General features: G+C 52.0%; 1 protein-coding gene across 1 annotated transcript in view; it reads left to right on the forward strand.

The window, feature by feature from the left end:
* The window catches only part of PFDN1 (prefoldin subunit 1), a 32,768-nt gene extending 16,080 nt beyond the window's left edge, over window positions 1-16,688 (forward strand). The window contains exons 3-4 of the mRNA XM_027682430.1: window positions 647-731; window positions 16,525-16,688. Coding sequence (XP_027538231.1) covers window positions 647-731; window positions 16,525-16,608 — 169 coding nt within the window. The 3' untranslated portion in view covers window positions 16,609-16,688. The remainder of the gene's footprint in view (window positions 1-646; window positions 732-16,524) is intronic.
* The last annotated feature ends 725 nt before the right edge of the window (window positions 16,689-17,413 follow it).

The following is a 17,413-nucleotide window of genomic DNA, read 5'->3' on the forward strand; positions in this document are numbered from 1 at the left end:
TAAAACCTGTCTTCCCTATGTCCAGCCTAACCCTGGCCTGTTGTGTTTAAAACTGTTGCTCCTTGTCCTGTCATGATAGGCCCCGGTCAAAAGTCTCTCTCTGTCTTTCATATAAGCCCTTTTTATATGTTGAAAAGCTGCAGTAAGGTCTTCCCAGAGCCTATTCTTTTCCAGGTTGTACAACCCCACCTCCCTCAGCCTTTCCCTGTGGAAAGCTTTGCTTTTATTGTGCAGGTTTATTCACCTTGTGAGCACTACACAGGTAATAAATGGCTTTTACCTGTTGGAAGAGTCTTCCTTGACTGTATGCAAACAACTGGTTTAAATCCCTTTGAAGAGAAGATGCTGACAGACTCCCCTTGCTATCTGTGTGCCAGAACTGCTTCCAGATCATTCAAGGACACTGACTGATAAGGGAAGATATGTGTTCATCCATGTTCATCCTCCAAGAGCATGGATGAGGTTGGTGAGCCTTTGGGACCAACCTCTGTGAGCTGGCAGAGAAATTTCTCCTGCCTCAGTCCCAAACACAGGGATGAGGATGAACACTTAGGAGAGGTGGCTGTAGTTTAACTTGGTGTGTAGCTGGTTGCACACAGCTATAAAAAACATCCAACGTTGTCTCTCTCTTCTTTTTTACTTGTAGGTTTATTCTCCAGCCCAAAGGAGTGATTCATAATCAGCTCTTAGAAAAACAGAGGATAGCTGAAGAGAAAATTAAGGAATTAGAGGTAAGTTTTGGCAGGTGATAATGCTGAAAGTAGAACACTGAAGGTCAACAAGATGCTGTTTGCTACATCTCATTTTTATCTGTTATCTTTCATTCTCAAAGATTGTAACTAGGGGAAACAGAGAGCCTGTTACAAGTAACCTACAAGTAACTCAAAGCACTTGGTTCCTTTCCCAGATCTACACACCTTTAGGGATTGATCGTTCACTGTGTCCTGATATGAAAACTGGGGGTGAGGAATTCAAATGAGGTTGGTAGGAGCAGGGTTTAAAACAAGCAAAAGGATGTTGGTGTGGTCATTTGCTGCAGATAAGTGATGTGGAACTTGGCCAGTGCTGTGGGTATTAAAAGGTTACACTGGCTCAGAACAATTGCACAAATTCATGGTAGAGAAATCCATTGAGAATTACCAAATATGTAGAAATGGCATCCTGCTCAGGAAGTCCCTGAACTAAAAATGTTTGGAGGGTGGGAAAGTATGAGGAGGAAGTACCATATAGGCCTGTCTTGTCCTTCTGCTCTGCATCTGCTTGATGAGTGGATCTGTGAGGAGATGGGAGATGGGACTTTGTTTTGACAATGTGGTCAGAGCACTTCTGTGTTCTCGTGTTTATCTGGTTGGAGTATTCAAGGCAGAGAAGGATATCTAGGAAATAAAAAGTAGTGTCTGCGCAAGTTCCAGTGTTCAAACAACCTATCTAGTGAATCTTGACTATCTTCTCATGGCTGCATGTTCCTCAGAGATGTTCAAAATGTACTTTCCCAAGGCTGTTAGTGTGGTTTTTTTCCTTAATGCTCCTAAAGTATCATTAATACAAACCCCTGTTCATCGGTCTTTGGGGAATGACAGGGAAAGCAAAGGCTGAGTTGTGTTAAGCTGCTTATCCCTTTAGTGTTTTGGAGAAAGTGAGTGTGGAGACCAGCTAAGCAAGGACAAGCAGGAATAGGAAGTCAGTGCTCAAACCCACTCAGACCTGTGCCATTCTGTCTCTGTTGTCCCCTACTTACGCTGAAGTAGAAGTTGAGTTTGTATTTTTTTTAATTCCTTCTTAAAGCTCAGTCTGCCTGGGGAGCTGTAGAGGAAGCCCATCCCCATGGGTTGTGTTGCCTGGAGTGTTTTCTGTGCCAGACACGAAGGGGGTTTGTGTTTCTGCTTATGAGACCTCAGGGCAAGCAAGTGCTCCACGGACAGGTTGTATATTTAAGGTGGTGTGGAGGCAAGGCACAGTTATTTTTACAGTTATGTGATAAAAGCAATTGTATCCTGGCTCCTGTGGAGCCATCCCTGATGCCAATGGCTCTGTGCAAAGACAGCCCTGTGACTGGGGTTGGAGGACTTCATGGCAGCACCTCTGGGTTTGGAAGCAGGTGGAGTGTTTAAAACTGCCCCTCGGGTCCCTGCCAGCTCCAGGGGCTGTGGCCAGCTTTTTGGCTACTGTGCCCTTCAGCCCTTCAGCATCTGGGTTTCTTCCTGTTCCTGGTGGGGAATGATGTTACCTCCTGAACTTTCTGATCGCTGAGTTGGGCAGAATGGATGGAATTCCCCCCAAATTACAACCTTTGCCATTCTCACACAAAGCCTCAGACCCGGCTGCTTCGCAAATGTTCTTTTTCTGCTTTGTAGCTCCCTGTTGCTGAGTCTCTGGTTGTGGCCATTGAATTGAAGTTCCCAGCAGTAGGGACTGTCTCAAAAGGTGGTTGGAGTGCAAAGGCTGTTGCCATGTGGGTTGGTTTTTCTTTTTAATCATGGATAGTAGGGCTCAGTTTGCCAAACTGTTTGACAGTTTGTTTTAAGTGAACATTCAAGTCGGTCTTTTAACTAATCTGCTTCCAGCTGGCTCTGGCAGTTCTGTGAAAAGGGATTCCCATGGAGGAGGACAAGCACTTAGACAACTGACATTTCGGGGGAAATACCTGAATCCAACTCAGAGAGTACTTATCACAGGAGCAGGGGATTTTGCTTGTCCTGAAAACAAGTTGTGACTGAAGCAGGAAAGAATGTGAAACTTTGTGACCTTGTGCTTCCACCGCATCATTGTAAAATAAATACCAAACCAAGAAAGGTTAGAGCTTCCCTCCATCCATTATTAAAGCTGGAAGGGTTTTAAAGCTTAGGTTTATATTTTACATTGTTAACTACCTTATTACTTACTCACATTTCTCATTTTGCATAGCTGAATCAGGCTGGTCAGAGTAATCCCCCAGGGCCAGGACGGTGTGGCTGATCTGGTTACTCATGTAGCCTGAGCTTGAGGCAATTGTGCCTTGCTGTGATGACACTATTGCCAAGGGATTGTGAAATATGCATTTTTTGATACATGCCTGATTCTGAGAAATGCTCTCCCTGCTACCTCAGTGCTGTTTGCAGAGGAGCACAGCACTGCTAAACTCTACTGAAAATCCATCGAGCTGCATGGCAAGGAGAGCTCCTGAGTGCTGCCTGTTCCTGGAAATGTGGCTCTGACTTGCTTCAAAGTTGTGAGCTGGGCTTCCTGACATTCACAGCTGTCAGTGAACTTTGAAAACTCTGAAGGCTTTTGTGCCTGGATTGGAAGCTCCTTTTCTCCCTCTGGCAGTTTTCCCCTCTCCAATCTCTGCTGTTGAAGTGGTGCATTGCCTTCTTGAAGGCAGCATCACAAAATTGATGGGACGCTGCTGGTTTGGGCCTCCTTGCTGCTCATTGCATGGCAAAGCAGCAAGAACAGCCAGACCTGTCCTTGTACAGGGCTGGGAAAATAAGTGTTGGCTGGAATACACGTTGGTTGTACCTGGTGAGAGGAGCTGTGTTCTGGGAGCTCCAAAGGGTCTGGATGTGGACGAGGGGACAGTGCAGAGCTGACAGTTACTCTACAGAAAACCCAAGGTAACTTTACCCTTCTTCTGAAAGCTGTGTGGGAAGTGAATATATAAGTATATATAGAATTATGGAATGGTTTGAGTTGGAGGAGACCTTAAAGCTCATCTCATTTCACCCCCTGCCACGGGCAGGGACACCTTCCACTAGCCCAGGTTGCTCCAAACCCTGTCCAACCTGGCCTTGGACACTTACAGGGCTGGGGCAGCCACAGCTTCTCTGGGCAACCTGTGCCAGGGCCTCCCCATACTCACAATGAAGAATTTCTTCTGTATATCTAACCTAAATTTTCCCTCTTTCAATTTGTACCCATTACTTCTTGTCATATCACTACAATTCCTGATGAAGAGTCCAGTCCCTCTCCAGCTTCCCTGTTAGGCCCCCTTCACATCCTGGAAGGTGCTGTGAGGTATCCACACAACCTTCTCTTCTCCCCGGGTTTCTCAGCCTGTCAACTTCCTATGTACCCATGTAGCATTCTGAACTTCACAGCTTGTCCATAATCCTTTGGAATCCAAATAAACTGCCCAGGCTTGCTGGCACAACACCTGTGCCTGCTGACAGGCTGTGCCAACAGGGCTTACCCAAACCTCCAGAGATTCGGTGCCAGAGGCTCCCTCACACACGGGCATGGGACACGTCCTGCTTAGCAGGAGCCATTGGATTTTTCCAGTCCTGATACTATCAAATTCTTGTTGTGTTTCACGGTACAGGGGGTATGTGTTAAATCTATTTTGAAAGCATTCTAAAGGGATGAGCACAGACTCTTTTTAGCTCAGCAATGTTTGTGCAGTATTAGGAGAAAAACCAAGTAATGTTTTTCTTCCCTTGTTTTTAAGGAAACATGATATGTGAGGGGTGGAACAATGCTTTGTTTCAGGAAATGTTATCCGTTTCCACTGTAGGGCTACATGGATTCTGTTTTTAAATGTGGCATTTTAAAGAGAACAAACTCTATGATGTTATAAAGACATGGAAAATTGATTCTTCATTAGGGGTGGAGAAAGTGATTATCACTGTGTGCTTTCTCTGATAATATCTGATAGTCCCCTTCTCTCCTGCTATATTCAGCTTGTTTAGTTGTCAGGCGTTGTCAGACTAAATTGCTAAAAATAACAAATAAGGGGGAGGCTCTGCTGGGCAGCTCTGTCTGCTGTGTGCCACTGAATTTAGCTCCTTCGGGAAAAGGGCAAAAGCAACCTGCAGCTTTCTGGTTGAATTGGATTTTGGTTTTAAACTCTGACCACAACATAGCTGTGTGCTTGTTTCCCAGGCAGTTCCTTCACATGTCTGTGGGAGGCTGAAAGTTTACTGCAGGGTTTGGCTGGTTGGTTTCTTCTCTGGCTGCCTGGAGTAGACAGAGCTTGATCAAAAAGCTTGACGACTTGATTTCTAATCCCAAAATTCTTCACGTGAACCCTAAAACGCCGTGTCCAGTTTCCCTGTCCCACACAGAACATTCCTGTGCTCTCATTCCTGGTGGGGGAAGGATCACTGTGCTCTCAAGCACTGCTGTGCTCCACGTTGAAAGCCTCAGGTGGTGTTTGAGGAGCTGGTGAAGTTACAAAGTGAGTGCGTTGCAAAGCCTTGTGGTGAGCACAGACTTCTTCCCTGGCGCTGCCTGAGCTCAGACTTGCTCGTGCTGCGGCTTCCATTTCTCTAATCTTCTTTTTCTGGGAGCTTTAAAAGGGCTTTGCTGCAGCCCCGAGGCGCAGTGGTGGTGCCCCCGCCCTGGAGGAGTCTGGTGGTTGCCTCAGCAGTTGTTTTCTTGCCCTGTGGGAACAAAGATTTCGGCAGGCGAGGTGTGGCTGGGGAGAAGCGCTGGAGCCTGGGGCAGGTATGGCTGGGATGGACCTGCTCGGCTTCCACGTGCCCCAGGGGCAACTCTCCTTCATTTTTGTACTAAAAACCCTCAACATGGAGGCCAATTCTGTGGGTGGCTTTAATGAGGTGAAAACAAGTCTCTTGAGATCTGTGGTGCTCTTTGCAGACCACGAAGTGCCCGTCAGAATGTCGGGAGGTTCCTGAGTTAGCCCAGTTTCTTCCAGGGATCTACAGTGCAGGGGTTCTCACCCCCTGGTTGGCTCTGGGTAGGCCAGTGCCCAGGAATGTGTGGTGGGCTTTTTGACTAAACAGGGGGAAAATAAGGAATGCTTCTGTTTGCTTTGGAGAGGAGAAGCCTCAAGAATAACCCTCTGTGCATTGGCCTGGAGCAGATTTTACTCTGGATGAAGGTGCTGTTCTCCCATTCCATCGCTGGCTACTTGCACGTACCAGGAACGGGATTTTAAACACACCTTGTCACAGAAGTTACCCCTTGTTTCATAGACAAGGTCAGTCCCTCTGCTTGCTGTAGGGGGAAGCAGGACCCCTAATGTGGATACAAGTGGAGTAGGGAAGTGAATTTACCACACATTTCAGCTTGTATGGACTTTTCAGGAGGAAGCTGTGGGAGCTCCACAACTGATGGATGTTGGTGTGAAAATGAGCTGCAGACAGACCCTTGCCAGGCCCTCAGTGGGGACTAGGCCAGGCAATACCCTGAATCTTGTGTGGCTTTGGGTGTGTGAAGCACCTGTGGGTGTCTGGACAGGTCCCTCTGGACACAGACATTTGGACCTGCTGACGTTCCTGGGAAATGTGTTTCATCTTGACTCTGTTGGCTTGTGTCCTCCAAGCCTAAGTCTGTGCCCTCACTGAGGGCTTGCTCCTGCATTTCAGGCTGCAAAGCTGGAGGCTTAACTTGCTTTCTGAGGACATGGGTGGTCCAGCTGCCTGCCTGAGCTTGCTGTCAGCTGTGGAGCATCCACAGGCACTCCTGTGGGCGAGCAGAGCCTGCATGGGCAGAGCTGTTACCAGTGCTCTGCCCTCCATGAGAGCCTTGTTTTGAAGAAGGGAGTAGCCAAAGCTCATTTTTTTTTCCTATAGGTCTGGCTGTCCTACAAGGAGGAGAATCTGTGCTCTCATTCCTGATTTTTGAAATGAAAAATACTCTGAGAAATGAGAAAAAATAGGCTTTAGAATGATAAAACAGTGAGGAGGTTGAGAGTGTAATGGACACAGAGTTAACACTATGAGCACAAAATCCTACTTTGTGGAGAGGCCCTCTGACATTGGGCTGGGGCCATACGAATTTAAGGTAGAAACTGGAGGAATTGGGACATAGCTAATGCTGCTCTAATTCTTCCTCTCTACTGAACTGACTGCTGATGGTAGCATGAAGAGCAGACCTTCACAGCTGTGAGGAATCTCTGACTTCACTTCTTAATGTTCAGAGCCTTGTGGTCTGTCTGACTGTTACTTGTCAAAAGTGAGGGTGGCAAAAGGATTGTATTCTGAACTTCATGGGTGTTTTGGGCTGTTTCTCTGTTGTCTGATTGAGTCATCCCTCATCCCAGACAGATGGAAGTCGGTTGTGTACAGTGAGCACCTTGCAGCTCTTAAAGGCAACAAGTGCTCCTCAGTCCTCACAGGGAAGGAGGTTGGTTTGTTTGGGTACTGGCTCTTACTCGTCTGTTAGATTTGTTTGATAAAGATCAAATAACAGTATGTTCTGCTTTGAAAATTGTGTAAGAAGCTTGTCATGTGTTAAATAGTGCACAAACCACTGGTTACAAAACACGACTTTGGAATCTTAAGAGGCCCAGGGAAAAGAAACCCTCACATTTCAGAGGGGATTCCCAGCTCTCCGGAAGGGTCATCTACGGCCTTAGACCTGGGACGGCTTATAAAAGCTTTAGTATCTCACCACATTTTTGTGAAGAATGGTTGTGGGGTGATGCTGATGTGAGTGGAATGACGTGTATTTCTATCATCACATGTGTGGGTATGCATTGGCAAGGCTGGATCTCCTATCTGGACCAATCATTCACCACAACAAGTTTTCAAACTCACAGATTTTTGCAAGCGGTTGCTTAATTAGTAATTCTTTGTTAGTCTTCCCTGCACTGCAGACTGCAAAGTAAGCACACAAACCAGCTGAGAGGGCAAAGGCTTCATGAAGGGAGAACTGGAATTTGATGACTCTTTGCTTTCGCTGTTCCTACTTTATTTTTAGGTGGATAATTGTAGATTTTAAAAGCAGGAGAATAATTAACATGGGGGTTGTTTGCTTCATTTTAACTTCTTTTAGAGGCTAGTTCTAGACATGCTTTCAAAATAAAGGTATCCCAGAACTCGTTTTAGGGGGTTTTTTGGGGGAGGGTTGCTCTTGATTTATAAAAACCCCAAACAACTTGCTTTTCAAGCAATTGTTGCCAGTACACTCACATTCCTTTGTAATTCAGAGGAAAGTGAAATACATTATGATTAATTAAAAAACCCACTTCTGCTACTGTCTTTAAATGGTTTTGTCCATCCAGGAGCCCACATTTAGTCATCTGGGTCTGAAAACGTGTCTTGTTTCCTCTGATTAGCATTAAACTGCTTTTATGATTACACTGAAATTTTAACACCAAGTTGGTCGATAAGTCTGTCTTTGTCATTGTAAAGCAGGGTCTGATTCATTGTCAAAGCTCTCCTTTGTGCTTATGGCTGCAAAAGTATCCAAAGCAACGAGCCGAGCTGGATGCGGGTCCCTCTCCAAATTCCTCCTTGCATGAGTAATAGTTAGTCACAAACCCAGCACTGCTGTCCTTGCCTTAGTCACCAGCCCCTGCAGTGGCTCCTGGCTGCCCTTGTGCCAGGCAGCTCTGAGGAGGGGGATTGTTTGTGCCCGATAAACCTCCATCCTGCTTCCATCTCCTCCTCCTCCATCTCGCCTGGGGAGAACAGGAAACGATTATTTGGAAAGCGTGCTCCTGCCTGTCAGGGAGCCCTGACCCAGCCCTGAGTCAGCTTTACAAAGCCACACCTTGCTCCCAGGTATGCGGGGCAGCCCTCCTGCTTCCTGCTGGCCCCGTGCCCGGGTCACCCCCTGCTCTGCTGGTAACCTGTTGGTAGTGGCCTGTTGCCAGGAGGTGTCCTGGTGAGCCACACTGGCTCTGCAGGACCACAGAAACCGAGGCACTGGGTTAGGGAACTTACCACATTTTGCAAGAGGTGGTTTGGTGAGAGGCGCTTCCGCCGAAACGGAGCGGGGAGGTTTTCAGCACCGGGGGCAGTTTCCTCTCCCCAAGTTCTCTGTGTTTGACCTGACTCTGCTGTCGTAAGCCTGGTTAGGGTGCAGTATCCGACCTGGAGCAACATACCCCTGGAGACTGCTCTAAATGGGGAATTGTGCCAAGAAGGGGTGTCCCGAAAGGAATCCTCTGGGCTGATAATACATTTCTGCTGCCACCTACTGAAAGGTTCCCACCGGTTTGCTTTTGTAGTAGTTCACATCAGGGTAGGGTGCAGGAGTTCACTGGAATAATCCTCATTTCCCAGTCACAAAGAGTAACTGTCTCCTCCTCTGCTGGAAGCACTTTGTGTCCTGTGGCTTGGGACAGTGGGTCCCTGCAGTTGCCACAGGTTGGGGCAGAAAGTCCTCCTGCCTGCCAACCTTTCTGCCCCTTACCTTGCCCCTTCTTCTCTTGAAGGTACCAAGCGTGGGATGCAGTGGGGGCTTTCCCAAATTAGCTTTTTCAGAGTGTGTTCCTCGGGGTTTCGAGGAGCTTTGATAACGGTGGGGGAAGCCCTGCTGGTTGTACTGTGGTAGGATTGGGACACAATAAAGGTGGATTTGCACCAGCAGTTCTGTAGGCAGGTGCTTCTGAAGATCCTCCTGAGTTGGCACATGCACTCATATGTTTGATATCCTCTCTTACACTTAAATCCAGATGGTTCTGAAGGGACTGAGGGTCCCCGTTACCTTGTGGAAGGGGAAACCCAAGGGTCTGAATCATCACTTCTCCTCTTAGGTAAATGACATCATGATGCTTCTGTCAGCAGCTGTCGTCAGAAAGCAGCTGGGCTCCCTTCCTATTGCACATCATTCACTCTTGAGCAAACTCTGGGCAACTTCCTGAGAGCAATAACTGCTTGGAAAGTCTTGGAGCGGATCTAAATATTTGGTGGTTGCTGTAGAGTGCTAATTCCCAGTGTGTACATGTGCCACGGTGTTGAACTGGGTGAGGACCAGTGCTGGGTGGACCCACCAGGGCGTAGGGCTGCCTGCAGACCCACCCCGCCCCTTTGCTGGTGCCCACTATTTTGGCTTCTCCTGGAGCAGGAGCAGCTGGGTGCTGTTCAGCAGGTTCACCTCCTTCCCATTTATGGGTTCCGAGTGAAATCCCGTTACGCAGAGGGCACGTCCTCGGCACATCATCTCAGGCTGACTGAAATGTTTGCCTTGCCCAGGATGCACGACTTGGAGTGCCGTTCTCTGCAGGGAATTTGGGCATTTCCAGCCCCCTGAGCAGCAGTGGTGACCCCAAGAGCGAGGGCAGCTCGGGCTGCCCCTCCTGCCTGGCTTCCTGCACGTGGGCAGCACGACTTGCCTTCCTCCCAGGAAAGATCCTTCTCCAACCACCCACGTGCTCCCAGCTCTAGCTCAGGATCTGTTGATCGCTTTCCCTTGGGGAATTCCAAAAATGGTTTGAGTTAACTTTGGGGGATACAGAAGCTCTTGGCTCACAGCAGGTTTTTTGGGACAGTGTCACAAGATGAGCTGTGTCAGGGCTCCTGTCTGAGGCACTGCCTCATGCCTGGGGACTGCAGCGTTCCTCGACGGAAGCCATCTGAGCGTGAGAGGGGGATGCCAGAATTCGGTGGTTGGTAGCCAAGCAGGCTGTGATCCATAGGGAGGTGTTCCCTGGGAAGGGACCTGCCACCTCGCTTTGTTCTCACAGGCTGGGTGTAAAACGAGTCCATAGAAAAACAGTTTAAAAAACAAAAAACCAAACAACAACAACAAAAAAAAAACAACAAAGGAGGGGAAGAAGAAAGAACAGGCTCAAAGGAGTAGGCATGTTCCAATACTAGATCCTGACATTTCCATGGGAACAGTTTTGTTTGGGCTTAAGCAGATCTGTGTTTGCAGGTCAAGGGTTGAGCCTCTTGCTGAGGTGATGTGAGAGAAATGGTATTTGAAGAGCAAAAGTCAACCTTGAGTGATAAACCATGACTTGACACAGGAAACTCACCTGTGAGCAGGAGGTGAACCGCAGCATGGATGGGCAGGGCTGCTGTGCCTGTTCCCACAGGGAGCACAGGGCTGTTTGGGAATGCTGGGCTATGCTGTGCTCAACCACCGGCTCGAGGCAGGGCCCTGCCACACGCGGGGCTGGCGGTGCCTGACCAGCTCTCCCTGAAGGCAGAGGTGTCTGAATCACAGCGCTGGAGGAAAGACAGTGCTTTGATCATCAAAAGCCCATCCAAGAGGAGCTGATTAATAGTTTTTTGTTGCTGTGGAATCTGTGGATGCTGGCTCTTTAATCTGCCAGGAATGCAAGGTCCGGGTGCGTCATCTCGTGAAGCACCAGCTTCTCCAGCAGCGTGATGCAACGGGAGCAGAGGTGGGAGGCTGGAGCAGGAGGTGGCTTCCCCGCCGTGTCAAAAGGCCACGGGCCACCTCTCTTAACCACAAGTCCTTTTCTTCTTAGGGTGTGAGCTGTAATTGTGTTTGCATTTGATGGAGTCTTTCCGCAGCCGCTGCCAAAAGCAAACAGTGCGGAGCTGGTCGGGGAGCGAGCGCTGCTCGTGGTGGGGAGCGAAGGGCAAAGAGCTGAGGAACAGGGTGATGGCAGGGGCGAGTCTCCTGGCAGTGTTTGGCTGTACCCACCCGTGCCAGGGTGTGCAGGTTGGCTGTGCTGGCACACCTTGGTCAGAAGCGTGCGCGGCGAGGGCTGGCTCGTGGTGCTGCCTGCACAGCCCGGCTGAGCTGGTGCTCCCAGGAGTGTGTGCTTCTGGGGGTGGCAGCCCCCCAGAGCCGTGGCTTACAGTCCCCCAGAGCTTCCTAGGACATGGTATCCAAACATGGCCATTGGATATCAGCTCCCTGCCCACCCCTCTTCTCCCCTCCCTCCTTTCAGGCAGGGCTGGAACTGCCAGGTCCTATGAGGAGCAGCTGAGGGAGCTGGGCTTTTTTAGCCTGGAGAATAGGAGGCTCAGGGGAGACCTCCTCACTCTCTACAACTCCCTGACAGGAGGGGGGAGCCAGGTGGTCGTTGGGCTCTGCTCCCAGGCAACCAGCAGTAGGACAAGAGGGCTGGGTCTTAAGCTGTGCCGGGGGAGGTTTAGGTTGGATATTAGGAAGAAATTTTGTACAGAGAGAGTGATCAGACATTGGAATGGGCTGTCCAGGGAGGGGATGGAGTCACCGTCCCTGGGGGTGTTTAAGAAAAGACTGGACGTGTCATTTAGTGCCATGGTCTGGGTGACGAGGTAGTGTTGGGTCAGAGGTTGGACTTGATATCAGAGGTCTTTTCCAGGCTAGTTGATTCTGTGATTCTCTGGTGGTACCTTCCCTGATGGGCCCTGTGGCTCTGTTGGTGGAGCTGTCAGCTGCACAGCCACCCTTCCTCCTGAGAAGGGTTCCTGGGAGATGCACATGTGTTGCCTGTCAGATGGGGCTGCGTGAGTGGCCAGTCCTATTTTTGGCTGCATCTCTGATGACATGGGAGGTGGTGTTTTTACTCCATGCAGCTGTACTGACCACACACAGGTTCACCCCTTGCCCCACACACCTGGTTTAGGGAGGCTACAGGAAGCCTTGGAAGCGAGGAAGGCTCCCAAGAGCTTCAAGGGGAGAGTATGGGCCGGGTTGGTGGCACATCTGCAGTCAGGGGCAGGAGAGGTGCAGATCCCAGCTCCCGGGCCCCCAGGAGGTGGTGGGAGGCCCAGCCTGTGGGGTTGGCTCTGCTGCCCAAGGAGGAGTTTTTGGTCATCTCTTCCATCCCTCCATCCCAGTGCCAGGCAGTCATTAGCATGGCAAGCCCGCTTCCAGAAAGCAGATTTAGGTGAGAACACTTCCTTTGGGGCTAGTTTTGAGACAGATCATCAGGGCTGTGGTTTGTCTCGTTCCCAAGTGCTGCAGCCCTTCCTGGCTGGGGAAGGAACTGTTGCTGGCAGTAGGATTAGCTTAAAGAAATTGGGAAACTGTGGGTTGGGAGACATTGACTGCACTGGGTTTTTAGGGGCATCTTCTGTGGCTTTGCACCCTCTCAGTTGTTCTGCAGGAGGCCCAGACCTCGCTGGGTTGGGGCAGTGGCTCTGTGTTGGTCTCATGTCCCAGTGCAGATGGCAGAGCCCTTTCTGTGAGGGGCAGGAGAGGGTCAGGGGGCTGTCAGCACAGATAAGGGAGTGGATGAGAGCTGGTGGGTGGCCTGTGGTGGGAACATGTGAGGATGCAAGAGCTTGTCCTGTGCTGGGGCAGGTCAGCTGGCTCGGTTTTGGGGTGCGTGCAAAGCGTGCTGTCCACCTGGAAATGTGTAGCTGTAATTAATTCTCCCTTCTCACATGCCCTCTTCCATGCAGCTTCCAGCTCTCTTTTGTCACTTTGTGGGGGAGAAGCTTCTCCAGCTCTGACAGGACCTGCAGTCCTGGGTCATCCCTCCCTGTTTGAGTGAGCTGTGCCTGGGTCATGGGAACACACTGGCCTTTTCCCGGGAGCAGCGGGGGCTGGCAGGGGTTGGTCAGAGGCTGTTCCTCTGAAATAAGCTTCAGCAACACCCCACAAGTGTGTTCTGCGCCGTGGTAAGATAAAATCTCTATAGCAAGTGGCTGTGGGAGTCGTGCCCCGGGAGGAGGAACCGGCCCCTCGCTGCAGCCGGAGCCCTCGGCTGACACATCAGCTGCTTCCTGCCGTGCCCTCCGTGTTTCCTCATCGCTGCCTTGCCACATTCCCGATGTGACTGCAGGGGGACAGACCCCGGGGCACTGCCCAGCCTCCTGCAGAGCCTGACCCAGCCAGGAGCTGGGGCTTTTCTGCGAGCTCAGTGTCATGTGGCTACTTCCCTCCGCCACCTTCCCAAAGCCAGTCTCCTTTCTCTATCCTTCCCTGGTTTTCTGGGGCTCAGGCAGTGGCATCTGGGGCTGGTTTGGGTGCCCATTTTGGGTGGCCAGAGGCCTACAGAGGCTGGGGGAGGGTGGGGGCAGCTTAGGGCACTGGTGTGGTGAGTGGGCAGGAGCTCTGGATCAGCAGCTCGCAGATCACGCAGTCACCAAAGTCAGTGTGCTGCCGTGTCCCCTGGGGCTGCTGCCGTGTCCCCTGGGGCTGCTGTCGTGTCCCCTGGGGCTGCTGCCGTGTCCCCTGGGGCTGCTGCCACGTCCCCTGGGGCTGCTGCCATGTTCCCTGGGGCTCCTGACTGGTGAGCACTGGAGCTACAGCTCTAGAAGTGAAATCAGAGGCTGCAGACAGCAGCAGCCACCTTTAGGTTAAATGAGGGACCTGAACCAGCAGCGCAGTTCTGGCGTTGCACTGGGAATTCCCGCGGGCTGTGGTTGCTGTGGCAGCAGAGGATGATCCACCTGGAGGGGCGAACACACCTTCCCAGGGAAATGCATCAGCTCAGAGGGTGCTGAGGCGAAGCCCAAACCAGGGGCTCAGAGGACAAAGGGTTAACTAGGTCTGCAAGTCCAGGCCAAGTGCAGATGAAAGCTGTGAGCTGGGGAAGCTGGAGGTGGGGTTTGGGATGCGGGGTGGTGTTCAGGGAACAGATACCACCAGCCTGGCAGGTCTGGCTGGACCGGAACAGCCTCCAGCGTGACTTCAGAGCTGCGCTGCCGTGTCTCTGGGCTCTGGTGTGAGTAGGCAGAGCGTGTGTCAGCCCTCGCTCGGCGGGAGAGACGGAGTTTCCTGTCTAGACCCCAGTAATCGCGGTGAGGAGGGGTTTGCACACGGGCTCCTGCTGCTTCTCCGGTGATTACCGAAGCAGAAACCGGGCTGCAGTTCCTGGGGAAGGAACACCTCGTTTGTGCCACGTGTCTCGGAAAATGTGGCGCCCGTCTGCTCCTCGCTGCCCGTGATCCGGGGGTCAGAGTGGGAGCCAGCCACCGTGCTGGCTCCGGCACTGCCCGCCTGCAGGACGCGTTGGGAAGTTTGCAGCCCCTCAGCTGCGGGTGCAGGGCTCACTGGATGCCCAAGTGATGCTCCTGGAGCCCAGGGATGGGACTCCCTGCAGGCTGCTTCTGGGAGGAAGGAGTAAAAGTGTCGGGACCAGCCCAGATCCTCTTATCCCAGACGTTGTGTGACCAAGGAGAGTGATTGAGGGAAAGAAAAATTTCCCTCAGTTCTCACCTGCCTCAGGCTGCCGGTGCTGCTTGAGTACAGGAATGGCATTAAACCCTGTGCCTTTGCCACGGGCTGTGCAGCTCTGGCAGCCCTGCTCCCCTGGGAGGGCAGAGCATGTCCCTGTGCAGGAATGGGCGTTGTGGGTCCATGGGGGGACATGGCAGGGGAGAGGGCAGAAAGGCAGAACCATTTCATAGACTAATTTAATGGTGTTAAAAAATGGTTTTAGCAATAAATGACTGACCAGAAGTCAGCTCCACTGCTGCCACTCTGCTCTGGTCAGCAGAGCTCAGACCCACGAGGGTTTTCCAGGCCCTGTGACCTCTTGCAGCCTTCAGGCTCAGTTCCCTATGTGTGAAATCCCTCGACGCCTGTCCGGGCAGTGTGGGGACACTGTGGCGGTGACAGAGTCCTGCTTGTGTGTCACTGACTCACTGACAGTGGGAACCCGTGGCTGCTCTTCCTCTCCCTGTGGTTTCCTCAAAAGCAGTTCCTGTCAGCGAGAGGGACCCCGGGAGAGGGATGAGGAGCCCTTCTTTGGCTGTACCCCTGGCCCTGGATGTCACCAACAACCTTAAGTGTTTAAATAAAAACCCTTCAGCCTTTAGGAACAGGGCTGGGAAGAGTTGTCCTCATGGCATGGGCATTCCAGCCGAGTGTGCAGCCATGTGACAGCAGGGGATAGAGGGACAGTGGTGGCAGCAGGACTGCTGCTCCATGGGCTAATGGGATTCTCAGCACTGGGGGTCCCAGCTCCCGTGGGATCACAGGAGTTGGGGTGAGGCTCTCAGGGCAGCATCAACAGTTATTGCCCTTCACCTGTGCTTGGTTTGGGTGGCCTTTGGGGGTCATTCCTGCCATCCTGGGCTCCTGGCACTCACCTCCTGGGAAGGTGCCCATGGCAGGATGGTCTGGGCTGAGACCTGGATTCTGGAATTCAATAACAATCCTGCCAGTGCTTATCAATACAAGCTCCTTGGGCTTGTGTGGGGCTGTGACCTCCGTGGGGCAGGGGGAACACTGTGCCAAAGTGTCCCCCAGCCCCTTGTGAGGACAGCAGGCCCCGTGCCAGTGGTGCTGCAGGTGCCACCGAGGGCAATCCCAGCTCTGGGGACATTCCCAAGGCCCCCCCATCCGGTCATGGAGTGGGCCCACCCCTGCTCACAGCAACGCTGCTGGAGGAGACTGTTGTGTCTGTTGTTTGGAAACCCAGAGAAAATAGTCAGGAGAGCCAAGTGCTGATTTTTCCAGTCACAGAGGAGCACCCAGACTAGCAGGAAAAAACGCTGCATGCTGAATTCCTATCTTGGGATGCACGGCTTGGGGCTGCTTCCCTGCCAAGCCCAGCCTAATTACAGATGATTAAGGAAACACACGTATTTGGTGACTATGCCAGGGAATTTCTGATAGAAAGGAGGGTCTGGGGTTAGAAAATGGCCCAGCTGGGAAAAAGAGCCTTTTGTGCCCAAGGAGGGAGTTTTGCTGTGTCTCCATAAGGAGGCCTCAGCATGTCAGTCTGGGCTCCAGGAGTTACAGGATCTGATTTGATTTCCTTCCTTGCTGTGGTTCATGTCTCCCACTTTTTCACAGAGGAGGTTTCAGTGGGAACAAAATTCAAAGTCTGTGTAAAACATTACCACTGCCCCTGTGCCTCTGGGAACGTGTAACCACTGTCCCCACGTGGGGACACTGGCAGGGTGGGGGGTGGCTGGGACAGCTCTGCCTGGGTGGCCCTGGGCCCTGGTGTGTGCTGGGGACCCTGACTCTCCTCTGCTTTCTGCCTTGCAGCAGAAGAAGTCGTATCTGGAGCGGAGTGTGAAGGAAGCAGAAGACAATATCCGGGAGATGCTGATGGCCCGCAGGGCACAGTAGTGGCACCCCTGGGTGCCCTGGGCTGATCCCCACAGCCTGCCCCCTCCTTCCCCACCTCAATAAAACTCGTGTCTCTCTGGCTGCTCTCCCGGGGGGTGTGGTGGGATTTGGGGTGAGGGGCCTGCAGGGAATCCTGCTGCCCTGGAGCAGCTGTGCCCTTGTCCTGCAGACACCCCCTGAGTGCTGCCCAGAGTGGGCACCGGGGGAGGCTGGTGGAGGGGCCCTGCTGGAGGGCAGTGGTGGGGGGAAAGAGGGAGGCTGGGAGGGCACAGACACAGACATGGGTATGGACGTGGGCGTGGGCATGGGCACAGACATGGGCATGGAACACAGACATGGGCATGGAACGCGGACATGGGCATGGAACACGGACATGGGCATGGGCCCAGCCAGCCCGTGCTCGGTGGTCATTCCCACTGTCCCTGGCCATTCCCACTTTCCCAGGCCATTTCTGCTGTCCTGGGCTGTTCCCACTATCCTAGGCCGTTCCCATTCTCTTGGGCCGTTCCAGCTGTCCCAGTCATTCCTGCTGTCCCAGGCCATTCCCGCTGTCCCGGGCCATTCCTTCTCTCCTGGGTCATTCCTGCTCTCCCGGGCCATTCCCACTCTCCCATGTCATTCCTGCTCTCCCATGCCTTTCCCTCTCTCCCAGGTCATTCCCGCTGTCCCATGCCATTCCTGCTGTCCCGTGTCATTCCCAGTGTCCCAGGCCATTCCCACTGTCCCGTGTCATTCCCTCTCTCCCGTGTCATTCCGTGTCCGAGGCCATTCCCTCTCTCCCGTGTCATTCCCAGTGTCCGAGTCC

The sequence above is a fragment of the Neopelma chrysocephalum genome, unplaced genomic scaffold (assembly GCF_003984885.1).
Source record: "Neopelma chrysocephalum unplaced genomic scaffold, ASM398488v2 Primary Assembly neopelma1_63, whole genome shotgun sequence".
NCBI classification, from domain to species: Eukaryota; Metazoa; Chordata; class Aves; order Passeriformes; family Pipridae; genus Neopelma; species Neopelma chrysocephalum.